Source organism: Arachis ipaensis, chromosome B8 (genome assembly GCF_059453495.1).
Source record: "Arachis ipaensis isolate K30076 ecotype BB chromosome B8, ASM5945349v1, whole genome shotgun sequence".
NCBI lineage: Eukaryota > Viridiplantae > Streptophyta > Magnoliopsida > Fabales > Fabaceae > Arachis > Arachis ipaensis.
This window is the reverse complement of record NC_142443.1, coordinates 14,908,379-14,924,630: the sequence shown is the minus strand read 5'-3', so window position 1 is coordinate 14,924,630 and position 16,252 is coordinate 14,908,379. Positions and strand designations below refer to the sequence as shown.

Here is a 16,252-nt window from a genome sequence, read left to right as displayed (position 1 = left end):
TGATGTGTTCTATCATAATTTTTAAAAATTTGGTAGCTGATTTTGTAATTCTGCTAGTATTCTATTGATATTCTGCTAGTAATTTTTGTTATTTTTTGCATATGATACCTTTATTGATTTTTGAGCTGTTTTGACATCTCTTCTTCTGTTATCGAACAAGTGTCTGATTTTTTGATTCTGGGACTTTCTTTTTTAATATCCAAATAAATCTTGGGTGTCTAGTATGTACAGTCCTGGGTTGGATTGAATTTCTTTGTCTTTATCAGTTAGGATTGCTTTTATTACTTTTAGAGAATTATGAATTTCTTTTTCTGAGATGGCCGCTATAAGAGCAGCCATCATCTATTTTTTATGAGCTAAGAAACGAGTCTCTTTTTTGTATGATATTTTTTCAAATCTCAAACTATGGCTTGGGAGTTCTGATTTTTTTTTTTTTTTTGAGATATAGTTATCCAGTTATCAATGACCATTTTACTGATTAGATTAAGGTCGAATTTGTTCCACCATTTTATTTTTATGTTTTGAATTAAATATTGTACACTTGGAATATCTTATATCCCGCGGAGTCATATTCCCATGTCATTATCCAACATATTTCCATAGTGGAAATGAAGAAAATCAACTTATATCCATTTAAAAATAAAGTTTTATTTTTAAAAATATTTATAAGCCATACTAACCTATCTCCTTTAGAAAAATAGTTTCTATCGATCCAAACTCTTGAAACCATACCTAAAATTACTTAGAAAACTATAAAGAAATTTCCTTGCGAAACTATATGAATCAAGAGTGCGAATTCAGAAAAAGATATAGGATGTACCACTAGACATCTATATAATCATAATAGAAATAATTGAGGTTCGAATTTTCTAGTAAAATTTTTACCGTGAAAGGAAAGTCTTTTCCATTCTAATAAGATTATTACGTTGATCATTTTAATTTTAGAGTATATTATGTCTTTTGTATGGTTGAGTCTTTATTGTGGGTTAATTCAATAGGTTCTTCGTCAACTAAAATAAATTTATAGAAGATTCAGGTTTTTTTTATACTTACTGATGGGTAATGAAAAGATATATATATATATATATATATATATATATATATATATATATATATATATATATTAAAATTTTTTAACAATAGCTATAATACATGGACATTGATACAGACACAGCATACGACACGAGACGGGATACATCGACATTTGATAAGACATGGAACACGCATATATATAAAATATAAAATATTTTTAGATAAATTGAAATGATATTTTGATATTTTATTAATATTAAATTATAAATTAATTTTTTTTAATTATTTTGTGTCTTATTTTAATTATATAAAGTTTTAAAATATTTTTTATTTTAATAAATAATAATATATACTATTTCCAAAATTTATTTTAAAAATACATTGTTAGAAACAAGAGACTGAGAGAGTAATCTGAAAAGTGTATTATTGAGTGTGTTGAAAGGTACAATATACAAGGGGTATTTATAGGTGCTAAATGAATCAAAGTAATAAAGACATAGAATCCTACAATTAATGTACAGATATGTTATATAAATATAGACGATGCTAATTGATCTAAATTGATTCTAATGATTCTCTAACATCCCCCCTCAAACTCAAGTGGGAGCTAAGGATACCAACTTGAGCTTGGATAACAAAATTCGAAAGCGAGTCGGGTGATGAGCTTTCGTGAAGATATCAGCAGTCTGATCCAGTGTCCCAACAGCAATGAGACGAACAGTATCAATAAGGATACGTTGCCGAACAAAGTGACAATCAATCTCAATGTGTTTGGTCCGTTCATGAAACACATCATTATGGGCAATCTGAATAGCACTGCGGTTATCACAAAAAACATCAGTAAGGGACGACTGAGGAGCACCCAGATCTTCGAGAAGCCAACGAACCGAGATAACCTCAGCAGTGGTGTCAGCGAGGGCACGGTACTCAGCTTTTGTGCTTGAGCGAGTAGTGAACGTTTGCTTCTTAGCACGCCAAGAGATGAGAGCGTCGCCAAGAAACAAACAGTAACCAGTAGTAGAACGACGATCAGTGGGATCACCAGCCCAATCAGCATCAGAGTATGCCTGAAGGGTCAAAGAGGAATGGGCAGACAAATAAAGGCCATGAAATAGAGTGCCTTTGACGTACCGAAGAATGCGAAGAACTGCCGCATAGTGAGTAGTATAAGGAGCTGACAAGAACTGGCTGAGGACATGAACTGGATAGGCAATGTCTGGTCGGGTGACAGTCAAGTAGACGAGACCTCCAACTAACTGGCGATAAAGTGTCGGATTATCAAAAACAGTGCCATCCATAGGGGTAAATCGAACATTAGGCTCAAGAGGAGTAGACTCAGTGCGACTATCTGTAATCCCAGCGTGAGCAAGAAGATCTGAAGCATACTTAGCCTGAGAGAGATAAATGCCATCATCTGTGGAGATGACCTCGAGACCAAGAAAATAGCTGAGAGAACCAAGATCCTTCATCTCAAAGGTACGGTAAAGTGAGGCCTTGAGATCAGAGATACCATCAACATCATCTCCAGTAATGATCATGTCATCAACATACAAAAGTAGAAGAACAACTCTACGTTTGCTTTTATGAATGAAAAGCGCATTCTTATGAGGACTAGAAATAAAACCAAGACTGCATATGGTAGTGCTGAACTTGTCAAACCATTCACGAGGAGCTTGCTTAAGTCCATAAAGTGCCTTGCAAAGGAGACAAACCTTACTGGAAGGACAAGGATATCCTGGAGGTGGTTTCATATAGACTTTCTTTTTCAAATCCCCATTAAGAAATGCATTCTTCACATCCATCTGACTGAGAGACCATCTTTTAATCGTAGCAATGGCAAGGAGAGCTCTAACAGACATAAGGCGAGCAACAGGAGCAAAAGTCTCTTCATAATCAATACCATACTCTTGCGTACAACCTTGAGCAACCAAGCGTGCCTTATAATGGTCAATAGGACTATCAAAGCGAGTCTTGATCTTGTATATCCATCTACTGTCCACAACTTCCTGATCAGAAGGAGGATCAACCAAATCCCAAGTGTGTGCTTTTTCAAGTGCCTGTATTTCTTCCTGCATTGCTTGTTGCCAATTTGGATTTGTGGAGGCTTCTCTGAATGACTTAGGTTCATGTTGATGAAGAATAGTAGAAAAGCAATGATAATAAAGAAGATGATGAGGTGGATTCCTTACCCTAGAAGAACGAGTGGGAGGAGGAGGCATGACGCTAGGAGTGGGAACGCCGTCCGGACTGGAATCATCGGGAGATGGAGAAGGCGGAGGATCAGGAACCTCGAGGGGTGGACTTGGGGTAGACCCTGTAGTATCATCACTAGGAAAGAGATCAACATTTGGGTTAGTAAAAAATGGTGACGGAGTAGAAGGAATGGACTCAAAAGAGGAAAAACTAGAGAACATGTGATACTCCCATAAGACAACATGACGAGATATACGAATACGGCGAGAGATAGGATCCCAACAACGATAACCCTTATGTTCAGAAGCATAACCAAGAAAACAACACATGCGAGCCCGAGGTTCAAGCTTATTATGTTCATGAGGCTGAAGAAGGACAAAAAGACACAACCAAAAACACGGAGAGAACTGTATAAAGACGCTCAAAGGGAGTAATGTTACCAAGAACAGAAGAAGGAAGTCTATTGATAGCATGAACAACAGTGATGACAGCTTCACCCCAAGCACGCTTAGGACAGGAAAAGGAAATAAGTATCGCACGGACAGAGTCAAGAATATGACGGTGTTTACGCTCAGCTCTGCCATTTTGTTGAGAGGTACCAGGACAAGAAAACTCGGACAAAGTGCCCTGTTCAGCGAGAAAATTTAAAAGTTTGGAGTCACGATATTCCATAGCATTATCACGTCTGAGAATTTTAATGACCTTTGAAAACTGAGTTCGAACCATAGTGGGAAAGTTAATATAAATCTGAGGCAACTCACAACGATTATTCATCAAATGGACCCAAGTAAAACGTGAATAATCATCAATAAAGACGACAAAATATCGAGCCCCTCCCATAGAAGCGGTGGGAGCGGGGTCCCAAACATCAGAATGAATAAGGTCAAAAGGAGAGCATGCAATAGAGGAATTATTATTAAAGGATAAGGCATGTTGTTTTGCAGTGCGACAAGAAATGCAATCTAAAGACTCATTTTGAACTTGACTTAAAACACCCGTAGATATAAGAGGACGTAATTTTTCTAAGGAGCTATGGGCAAGACGATGGTGCCACAAGTGAAGAGTAGATGGAGAGGAAGCAGCACAGAGATTTGTAGAGGGAACATGAAGGTTCTCGAGCTCAAATAAGTGTCCGACCTTACATCCAGTCCCGATGATCTTTCCCGTCCGACGATCCTGCACACAACAACCAGAATTAGAAAAAATGACATCAAAACCAAGTTCAACAAGCTGACCGACAGAGATAAGATTAAAATTCAATTTTAGAATAAAATAAGCATCAGAAAGATGAATATTGGACTGTGAAATAACCCCGTGATGTGTTGCATGCAAGAGGGAACCATTAGCAGTGTTAACAGAAGGTGCATTTGTAGTGGAAGACAACGACGAAAAAAGATGACGCAAAGGAGACATATGATTGAAACAACCAGAATAAAAATACCATTTAGAATTACCTGGAGGGGTGGAAAGAGTAGCGGGGGTATTACCAGGAAAGGAGAGAAGTTGCCTAAGAAGGGTTTCAATATCTGATGGAGAGACAGAAGGTGTGTTGAGAGATGTGGAAGAGGTGGACTCAGTAGCAGCAGCAGCAGTAGAGGCAGGCACATGCGGAGAGTTGTTGGGACGAGGTTGACACTTGTTCTGATCTGAGCGTGGTGGTCGAGTAGGACAGGTAGCAATCAAGTGACCCGAGAGCTTACAATAATGGCAGAACAGTTTTGGGCAGTTGGAGCCAATGTGACCTTTTTGTTTGCACTTATGACATTCAATAGAAGGACAGTCGGAGAAGGAATGCCCAGGCCGATTACAGTTGCGACAGATTTTGCCCTTTCTGTCAGTGGCAGCAAAGACAGTTTCACTTTTAGAACGAAGCAATCCCAATCACGTTTCTTCAGACTTAAGACGAGGAAGAGCATCTTCAAGACTAGGCAAGGGATTCTGATGAAGAAGAGAAGCCCTGACCGGCTCACAGTCATCAGTAAGTGCCATCATAAATTGGATGAGACGTGTCCGGTTCCGATAATCCTCATATGCCTTAGCATCAGTGGGATCTTTAAGAACAGGCTCACAAGAGGTCAACTGATCCCAAATAATCTCCATCTGAGCAAGAAAATAAAAAACTGCTTGGCTACGTTCTTGCTTAAGGCTATGAAGTTCCTTAAGCAGTTGGTACTGATGAGAGAGATCAGAGATAGTGTAACATTTCGCCAAATGATCCCATACCTCTTTAGTAGTTTCAAAACGTCCAAACTGTAAATGAATGGCAGGAGTAGAAGTGTTGCGGAACCAAGTGATAATCTGATGATTTTTACTATCCCAATCTTCCAATTTCTCTGCATAGTCCTTCTCCTTCTCAGCATCCTCCTTGGATTTGGAGGCACCATCTTTGGATTTGTCAGTCACAGTTGGCTTAACAGGACAGGCAATATCACCAGTCACATATCGCCATAATTTTCACCCTTTAAGAAATCCTCGCATAGCTTCAACCCAATGTGCATAGTTGGAGTCATTAAGGATAACAGGGATAGGCTGAAAGACATCTGATTTTTCCATAGTAATAGAAGAAATAGCAAAAGCTAAAGAAGAAGAAAACTGCAAATTCGGGGCAGAAAACGAGAAAACAGGGCGCGGAATCGGAAAGAGCTCACCAAAAAATCTTAGGGAGGGTCCCGCTTGTCCGCCACGTCAGCGCCACATCAGCGCCACGTCAGAGAAGCGATGACACATGGCGGCACCGGAGAGGAGCGAGAGAGACACGCTGGCAGTGAGGTGGACGCGGGTCAACCACGGGTCGGGCCGGGTCGCGCGTGGGTCAACCAAGGATGGCTTCGTGCGACACATGGCAGCACCAGGAGCGTTGGATCTACACCAAGATCAACGGCTGCTGAAAACTGGAGGGCGAGGAAGGCTGACGTCGCGACACGTGGGAGCGCGAGGAACGTCCGATCGGCGCCGAGATCTAACGGTTGCTGAAGCTTCTGGAAGGAGAAATAATGGAGGTGGACAGCAAACTTTCGGCGGCGTTGAAAAGCTGACGAAGAGAAGAACACGATGATGTCGGAGGTGACGAACCAAAGCGTTGAAAACAGATCGAAAAACGAGAGAAAATAGACACAGTCGGAGGAGAAAAACAAGAAGGCTATGAACAAAAATTCATTGAAAAAAAAAAAACTTTAGGCTCTTGATACCATGTTAGAAACAAGAGACTGAGAGAGTAATCTGAAAAGTGTATTATTGAGTGTGTTGAAATGTACAATATACAAGGGATATTTATAGGTGTTAAATGAATCAAAGTAATAAAGACATAGAATCCTATAATTAATATACAGATATGCTATATAAATATAGCCGATGCTAATTGATCTAAATTGATTCTAATGATTCTCTAACATACATATTAAAAATAAGGTTGGACACACTGATACGTAATGGTATTTAAGGGTATTTAAAGATATCCAAAAATTTTTTTATATGATTAGATTCAACAGATACGCATATTAAATAGTGTTGATTATGTCTAAAATATATCTGAGATGTAAATACAATAACTAAATAAAATATCGGTACTTGAGAAGCTATTGTAACCACCAAAACTTAAAACTTGACTGTAGTTGTATATGATAAGATTGCGTGGTGATGCATGCGTGTATGATGTAAGTACAGGCATATCATTCCGTTTCAATTTGTTTTTTCAGCATACATGTAATTAATTGAATCTGATGCCCTCCGTCCACACGTGTTCTTGTTTTCTTCTGCATTTGTCTTGTATTGCAACAATTGCAATAATGCTTTATTTGCTCCTTTTTTTGACTATAAGGCTGTTGCTGTTACCTTGGAATATATACGATATGATCTAGAAAAATGATATTTGCATTATGTTTTTATTTTTTTTTATATTTTCTTATAGTATAAGTTTTTATTTTTATTTTTTATGGATCACGTTTAATATTAAAAATAGAAAATATAAAAACAGTGCATATAACAGTACTCCATGGCGTTCATAAAGAATTCGTCCTTTGGTCTATTTGTCAACGTCAATGATTTAATCTTATGACGAGCAGCGCTAATGCTTGATGAACCAAAATAATGGGATTAATAGATAGTTAGATACTATTAAAGATAGCATGGTTTAAAAAGATAACATGGGATTAATAGATAGTTAGATACTAAAATTGGTAGTTTTATGTTATATGCTCTTGATTTAAAAAGATACTTCTGCTTACAAGATTTAATTCACTCACCGGAATTACAAAGAACCTAATAGTTGTTTTTAAATTTGCAGAAAATAATAAAGTTTATTTTCAATTTCATGCCAAAATATGTTTAGTTAAATGTGAGCATTTTAACAAAGTGTTATTGCAGGGATTTAAAAAGTGATGGTATCTACAGATTTTACAATGTAGCAGTTCCTCATGTTTCTAGTTTAAAATAATCCTTCTAAATCTTTGTATCTTTATAATTGTGGCATCTAAGACTAGGCAACACAACTACGAAATTTGTATCTTCTATTCTCTCAAATTTTAATGTTATTGTTCAGAATAAAGATAAAACCTTGAAATCTGAATTGTGTGAAAATTGCATGAATGCTAAAATGCACAAGTTGCATTTCCCTTTATCTTCTACCACTTACAATGATTCACATATGTTTAGGGATCATCTCCCTATACTTCACATCTTATTTTTTGTTATTATGTCACTTTTATTGATACATATTCTAGATATACTTATCTCTTTTTGTTACAGACCAAATCTCAAGTTTTGTTAGCCTTTCAGCAATTCAAATTATACATGGAAAACCTTACAAACCATAAGATTAAAGAGTTTCTTCAATACAAGACATAATTTGTTCAAGCAGGTATGTGCAAAGATTTTCTTGTCCTTACACTCCATAATAGAATGGTATAGCAGAAAGAAAACACAGACATCTCATAGAAATGAGTCTTACCATGTTATCTACTGCTTCTAAACCTTGTTACAATTTCTTTAGGGTATTTGGTAGCTCATGCTATCCCTTTATCAGACCTTACAGCAATACTAAGCTAGATGCAAGAATCCAAAAGTGTGTGTTTATAGGTTATGCAACCAAATCTAAGGGTTACAAATGTCTTTCACTTTGTGGAAAAGTCTATACTACTAGACATGTTATTTTTGAAGAGCACGTTTTCTAGAATTATTCCTCCAAACTGAGTCTCCTTAAAACAAAAATAGTCAGTCTGATATCCTTACTAAGGTTCTTGTTGTCTAAGAATACTCAGAATCAGATTGTGCCTAAAAGTATTAATACTAAATTCAATAATCCAGCTCCGATCCTCAAGTAGCAGATTTAGCTAATAATGGGGAAATTTCCAATCTTCAACTTCAAGATCATTTTGATGATCACCATTAGAATGGTGTTGTCCCTATTTCTGGGACTCAAATATGCATACCCTTTATAAACCAACCCAATTCTGATTCTCCATCTATTACTGACACTTCACCTCATACTCATAATATTACATCCTTACATAATAACAAGCATCTTATGTTAACTAGGTCCATGACTGGTAGCTCCAAACCAAGAGTTTTAAATACCAATGTCAACAATCATGATAGTGCTGAAGATATACCAAAATTAGCCTCTGCTGCTTTGCTTATTCCTCATCGAAAAGAAGCAAAGCAAGAACAGTTCAAAGCCCTGATGAGAACTCACACTTGGACTTTGGTTCCAAAACCTGAAAATGCAAAGATTATAGGGTGTAAATAGGTCTTTACTATCAAAAGATTCTCTGATGGTTTTATATAAAAACACAAAGCTAGATTGGTGGAACAAAGGTTCCATCAATCACAGGACTTTAATTTTGAGCAAGTTTTCATCTCTGTGATTAGACTAACTACTATTAGGATTGTTTTCAGCATTGCTTTATCTAAAGATTAGATTATAAGACAATTTGATTTTAACAACACTTTTTTCAATGGCAACTTGCATGAGGTTATTTATATATGTATCAACCAATTGGTTTTGATCAAAATTCTGAGACATATGTATGCAAACTAAACGAATCTCTCTATGGCCTAAAGCAAGCCCCTAGAGAATTCTTAAAATTAAGCAAAATCCTTCAATCTTTTGGTTTTCTTAGTACTAATTTAGATACTTCTCTGTTTGTGAAGCATGGCTCAAATTTTTTTATCTATATTCTATGTTATGTTGATGATATAATCATAACAGGAAATGATCCATTTGAAGTTGAAACCAGGATTCAAAAACTGAATAATAGTTTTACTTTGAAAGCTCTTGATGCCTTATCTTATTTTCTTGGTATTGAGATTCAAAGGTTGAAATATGGATAGCTACAACCTTTTCAAACAAAGTATGTTAAAGATTTGTTATCCAAACTTGGCATGAACGAGGCTAATGGTATGCCTACTCCCATGATATCTCTTCACTTCAGTTACAGTCTACAAGCTAAAAAAAATTGATGATCCAAAATTTTGAAGAGGATCTTGAGATATTTTCAAGGAACAAAGGATCATGCTCTCATTATGTATAAGTGTTCAGACTTTAAGTTATATGATGTTACAGATTCGGATTGGATAGCAGATGTAGAAGATTGATAGTCAATTTCGGACTTTTGAGTTTATCTTAACACTAATTTGATTTCTTGGTCTTGTAGGAAACAAAACACAATCTCAAGATCATCCACAGTGGCAGAATTCAACAGTTTAGCTGCATGTGTTGCTGATATAGTTTGAATAAAGAATCTGATTGCTGAATTAAATATCAAATTGCCTACTGTTCTATCGATTTTTTGTGACAATTTGAGTACAGTTCTTCTTACAGCCAACCCTTCTTCATGATAAAAATAAACCTTTCCAATCAGACATTGAAGTAGTTCGAGAGAAGGTTAATACAATACTAATAGTTTTGCTTAGTCTCTTCTGTAGAATCATAGTTTTGCTTCTAGTATAAACTTCTAAGGTGTTTTCTTCCAATCCAAGCTATCTGAACTTGGACTTCCATAGATACTATTTCTTTTATACAAACTAAAGAAAAACCAAAAATAAATAAAATAGAGTAAAATGTACATAACAAAGAAATTTATATATGAAAAAAAAAAGGAAAGAAGAGGCTATGGTGTAATCACTCACTGAGACTTGTTTTCTACTTGATCAAAAAACTAAATTGAATACAAAATAATTAAATGCAGTAACCACACATTGATCTCCAATAATCTATATCTAATCCCCAATCTAAGTTTAAAAATGCAAACAATTTTAAATTAGTAGGAGTGAAAAGGTAACTCTTGATCGTCAACCATTCCAACAAGATACATCAATATGTGTTTTACACATTTTCAATGAGAATTTAAAGGATGTTATATATTGACTAACTTTGTTAACTAAATTAAATATACAATTTCAGGGCTTGTAACTTTTTGCTACTAACTGTATCACTTCACAACTACTTATCAAATGACTTTTAGTTAGTTTACAAAATGATTTGTAAATTTAGTTATTACAAATAATGTAAACTTTGAAAATGCTTTGTAATTTTAGAAAGTAAGATGTAATGTACAAAATATTTGAGAGAGAAAATGTGTAACATTATAATAAGAGTGAATATTCAATCCGACATTGACAATTATCTCAAAAAGACTACGAGACCTCCAAACAAAAAAAAATATTCAATCCGATCTCTGAATTTTATTTTTATGGGATTAATTAGTCCTTGTGCTAAAAAAAATTACTAACACAAGGACTCATCAGTCCCATAAAAATAAAGCTCACGGGTCGAGTTGGGTATTTTTTTTTGTTAAGGATCTCGTTGTCTTTTGAAATAATTGTCAGATATCGTTTAGGATTTTTCTCTTATAATTAAACATGTATATGAGCAATAATATCAATAAGGAGAGATGATGTATGTCGAACAAAATCTACAAAATTGTTTTATTAGAAAGCAAAAAATAAAAATTACAAATATGTAGTTTACATACTAGAAATTTAAATTTCTGAGAATAATCATCAATGTATCTCCATCCATCCGGAGATAGACTAATGAATTATTAAAACAAACAAATAATTCTTGAATCTTGTCTTAACCAAAATTCAAGAAGTACAAAGTAGTTTTCGAGAATTTAAATTCATTGATTAGTAAATAATTTATTTTTAACCATTTGAAAAAGCGCACATATAATGATAATTATTCCATGGAAATTAGTTACACATAAACACATATGGTACGTAACTCTTTTAATTAAGCAGTGGGATAAGAAGCATCCATGGCGATTCCACACAAACCAAGACCAGCACCAATACCTCGCTTCATCCTAATGTATCCATTCTCACCCCATTCAGTACCCCATGAATTCTTAATAATCCAATAATCAGTTCCATTCTCAGTACCATAACCAACGGCTAGAACACCATGGTCAAGCTCAATTCCACAGGGTCCATCATAAACACCACTTTCGTAAGAGAACATACTATCTGCTTCAATGGCAACTGCTATGGGTTGGTTAGCGAGAGCTTTCATGAGCTCGGTCTCGTTGTTCGCCGGAACCATCTCGTAGCCTTTGATCTGAGCAACTACGGAGGCTTCTTCCGTTGCATTGCATACACTGTCCGTTGCGTTGTAAGGGTAATTTGCGTCGCTTGTGATTCCGCCGTTTTTCCAAATGTATTGAAATGCACCTTCCATGTAACCGCCGCTACATCCCATATCCCTACCGTGTATGTCACAACTCACCACTTGTTGCTCGGAAAGTGACACCAGTTGTCCGGTGGTTAAGGCGTTTATGCCCTCCACCGCCGCCACCGCGGAAAATGCCCAGCAACTTCCTGGTTTTGCAAATAATTCATAATCACATGATTGACTACTCTCAAAAGAGTGAAGTAATAATGAAGAGATAGATTCATGATGCTACAAAGTACAAACTAGATGAAAAATATCAAAAGAAACAACCCACGACCATAAACCTGAATCTAAAACTAAACCAAAAAATATAAAGTCGCCGAGTAATAAAACTATTGAAGTTAGAGAAAAATCCAAATCAGTTCCTGACAATTACCTCGAAAGATAACGAGGCTCCTGACAAAAAAAACCCCAACCCAACCCTTGGCAAAAAAAATAAACCCAATCCGGCCCTGACAATTATTTCGAAAGGACAACGAGGTCCCTGTGCCAAAAAAAATAACCTGTGCCAAAAAAAATAAATGTTATTTTTTTTGGCACAGGGGCTAATCAGTCCCAAAAAAAAATTATCAGGGGTCGGATTGGGTGTTTTTTTTTCTTGGAGGCCTCGTTGTCCTTTCGAGATAATTGTCAGGGCCGGATGGGGTATTCACTCTTGAAGTTATCATCTAATTTCTTATTAATTAGTTAATGGAAAGTATTGTAAAAAGAAAAAAAAAACATCTAAATAAAAACACTCAACTAATAAATTAATTGTTATGTATTTGTGTATAAATAGCTATGTTATTTATTTATTTTTTTGAAGATAGAGATATTCGAACCCCGCAACTTCTTAATTGAGTATAGGAAGACTATATCATTTGAACTATAATTCATTGGTAATAAATATGTTATTTAATTTATTTTAAATAAAAATTTTTATATTTTAATATATATTTTATATGAATGATAATAAATTTTAGGTGAATTCTACCCAACCCCCTCTAAAATAACATGTAAGTTACCCTTCATGATGTGTCACATTTTAATTGGTCATTACTTAACTATAGTTGGGTTATTTTGTAATTTATTATTTGAGATGGGTAATTGTATAATTTCTTAAAATATTAAAATTCTACCCCATTAATTGAAGCACGTTCTCACGCAATCTCTTTCTACAGTGCATCATTTCTTAACAGGTCGTTGAATTCCCATGGCTCGTAACTTCTCTGTTCTTCCCAGTATAGCCAAGGCGGACTTCATTGCTATCTCTTGTCCTCTCATTCAATCCCCCCCTTTTTTTTTTTTTTTTTACCATGAATCACTCTTTACCAACATCAACATCATTAATGGTTAGTTCGGTTATTAAATTTTTTTATTAAAAAAATATATATTTATTTAATTACAAGATGGAATATATATTCATATTTAAAATATAATATAATAAAATAAATCTATTTAAAATACTTAAAAGTATAATTAAAATCATGAATATATAAATATAATAATAAAATTTGTACTCTAAACAAGTAAACATATTTTTTATCATACATAAATTATTTAAAAAATAAATATATTATTAAAATTAATAATACAAATTTAAAATAATAAAATCCAATTTTTTACTGTATTTGTTATAATATTTTTATTCTTTTAAGTTACAATTTATTAGTACTTTATTATTTAATTAATGATTAAACAAATTATTTTTATAAAAAATTATGTTTTGTATTATCTTATAGAAGAGACCAATATAGTAGTTTAAAAAATAAAGTAAAAATGAAATTTTAAATAAAAAATATTTAATATTAAAATTTTTAAATATAAAAATAATTTGTATAAATATTTAAAAGATAAATATAAAATATATGCATAAAATAAATAAAACAGATAAAATGGAAGTATTCATGAGAAATAAATAATTATTTTTGTTTCCTTTATTTATTTTTAACATGTATTTTATATTTATATCCTGAATATCTATATAATTTGCTTTTGTATTTAAAAATTTTAATATTAACTATTTTTTATTTAAAATATCATTTTTACATTAATTTTTAAATTGGTATATTGGTCTCTTCTTTAAGATTATACAAAAAATATTTCTCATGAAAATAATTTGTTTAATCATTAATTAAATAATAAAATATTAATAAATTAAAAATTAAAAGAATAAAAATACTATAAAAATTACTTGTAAGAAAGTTGAATTTTATCATTTTAAATTTGTGTTATTAATTTTAACAATTTATATTTTTTTTAAATAATTTATGTATGATAAAAGATATGTTTACTTGTTTAGAGTACAAATTTTATTATTATATTTGTATATTCCTAATTTTAATTATACTTTTAAGTACTCTTAATAGATTTATTTTATTATATTATATTATATTTTACATATGAATATATATTCCATATATTATTTTTAATGAAAAAAATTTAATAACCAAACTAACCATTAATTATATTGGTAAGGAATGATCCATGGTTAAAAAAAAAAAAGAGATTGAGTGAGAGGACATGAGATAGCAATGAAGTCGGTGCTGACTATACTGGAAGTCGGTGCTGACTATACTGGGAAGAATGAAGAAGTTACAAGCCATGAAAATTCAACAACTCGTTAAAGAATGATGCAGTGTAGAAAGAGATTGCGTGAGAACGTGCTTCAATTAATGGGGTAGAATTTTAATATTTTAAGAAATTATACAATTACCCATCTCAAATAATAAATTACAAAATAATCCAACTATAGTTAAGTAATGACCAATTAAAATGTGACACATCATGAAGGGTAACTTACATGTTATTTTAGAAGGGGTTGGATAGAATTCACCTAAATTTTATGGTTGATATATGTGTGTTTATATATATATATATAAAGACATGCATACTTTGTATTTATATTCCAAATGATGTATTTATCTCTATCTTATTTCTGTATTGTTATCTTATGTAATTATGAAAGAAAAAATATAATAATGAAAATAAGAAATGCGAATGCGAATATATAAAACAACTTTATGGATATAGATTTATATAACCATTTATTTCAATAAAAAAAAATTTGAAAATGAATTTTGTGAATACCAATAGAAAGTGACAACTAAAAAGCATACGACCTAATAATTAATAGACTTGGCTTGATATTTTTATTTTAAAGATTTTATAACAAAAAATTAAAAACTAAACAAACTATAAGCACGTACATGATTCTATTGTTCTCATCAATTTTTCCTCAAATTATATAAAAAAAATTAAAAATGAAAGTAAAAATGAAATGTATGTAAATAATCATGCCCTAATATTATTATAATAACTAGAAATAATTCATATAATTCTGTAATATTATATTGCTAATCTTACCACAATCGCCTTGGTCCTTAACATTAGTAACAGCTCCTTTAGTCCTCCAATCTATGGATGAAGGAATGGAATCAACATTTGCATACTTAAATGTTGATGGTGTTGATGATACCCTCTGTGGCCTCTTGAATCCATTTAGGGAAGCCTTAAGCTCCTTAGTGGTTTTGTCAGTTAAGTGGTTAATACCAAGTTTATAAGACTTCTCCCCAGCAGCATTGAAGGATTCAATGTATTCTACATTCTTCTTGAATATCAAGAACCGTTCTTGCTTCTCCTCATCATCTTTATAAACTTTGTCATATTTAGTCATCCATTGCTCATGCCTTTCTAGCATAATAATATTATTGGATTCTTCATCATTGAGTTTTCGGGACAACACTTGGGAAATCCCAACTACAACAATCACGAATAGTAATAGCTTTTGGCCAGTGAAAGCCATGCCTAGCTAATTAATAAAATAGAAGCTTGTGTTAGTATGAATTATGAACCAATGGCTTGGTAGTTTATATAGAGATCTCCACTTCAATTTTGAATTAATTATTTAAGGAAGATATATATATAGTTTACTACGTACCTCTTATATCATTGTCCTTTTTTTTTTTTTGCATTTTATTTTCTTAAATTTTAGTATGCGTTTAATTATTAATTAATTAATTAATTATACTCCTTAAATTTCCAAATTTATTTATTTTTATTGAGAGATTATTATGTCAATAAAATAAATATAGCATAAAAGTAGTTTTAAAAGAGAGAAAAAGTAGTTATTAGTAAGATTTCTCTTATAATAACTTTTAAATGAATTACACATCTAAAAAGAATAAAAAAAATTATTTACATACTAAAATTTGTCACCAAAATTAGTTATTATATATTATATATAATATATAAATATATATAATTTAATTTAATTTTAATATATATTATATATTTTAATATATATTTTATATTGATGACTAATAATTTTAGTTTACACCTAACATATTTGAAAAAAAAAATTAGAGGAGAGAAATCGTA

The 16,252-nt window shown here is 32.7% G+C and overlaps 2 protein-coding genes across 2 annotated transcripts; both read right to left on the bottom strand.

The window, feature by feature from the left end:
• Positions 1-3,582: 3,582 nt before the first annotated feature.
• LOC148547276 (uncharacterized) lies at positions 3,583-5,778 on the bottom strand. Its single transcript, XM_088495369.1, has 5 exons — positions 5,713-5,778; positions 5,111-5,634; positions 4,537-5,056; positions 3,949-4,401; positions 3,583-3,852 (listed from the first exon to the last, which is right to left on the bottom strand). The coding sequence occupies exons 1-5, from the start codon at positions 5,776-5,778 to the stop codon at positions 3,583-3,585; spliced, it is 1,833 nt and encodes a 610-aa protein (XP_088351495.1).
• A 5,677-nt stretch (positions 5,779-11,455) lies between these two features.
• LOC107614028 (senescence-specific cysteine protease SAG39-like) lies at positions 11,456-15,677 on the bottom strand. The gene is made up of 2 exons (XM_016316236.3): positions 15,239-15,677; positions 11,456-12,039 (listed from the first exon to the last, which is right to left on the bottom strand). Exons 1-2 carry the CDS (start codon positions 15,675-15,677, stop codon positions 11,456-11,458), a joined length of 1,023 nt encoding a protein of 340 aa, XP_016171722.1.
• Positions 15,678-16,252: the final 575 nt, after the last annotated feature.

Excerpts from the sequence above, each read along its gene's own strand:
- LOC148547276 (XM_088495369.1), bottom strand. The coding sequence starts at position 5,778 with ATGGAAAAATCAGATGTCTTTCAGCCTATCCCTGTTATCCTTAATGAC. Across the intron at positions 5,635-5,712 it reads ACTCCAACTATGCACATTGG|CCAACTGTGACTGACAAATC; the intron begins GTTGAAGCTATG and ends TGTCCTGTTAAG. Across the intron at positions 5,057-5,110 it reads CGTCTTAAGTCTGAAGAAAC|AAAGGGCAAAATCTGTCGCA; the intron begins GTGATTGGGATT and ends TGCCACTGACAG.
- LOC107614028 (XM_016316236.3), bottom strand. The coding sequence starts at position 15,677 with ATGGCTTTCACTGGCCAAAAGCTATTACTATTCGTGATTGTTGTAGTT. Across the intron at positions 12,040-15,238 it reads TAAGGACCAAGGCGATTGTG|GAAGTTGCTGGGCATTTTCC; the intron begins GTAAGATTAGCA and ends TTGCAAAACCAG.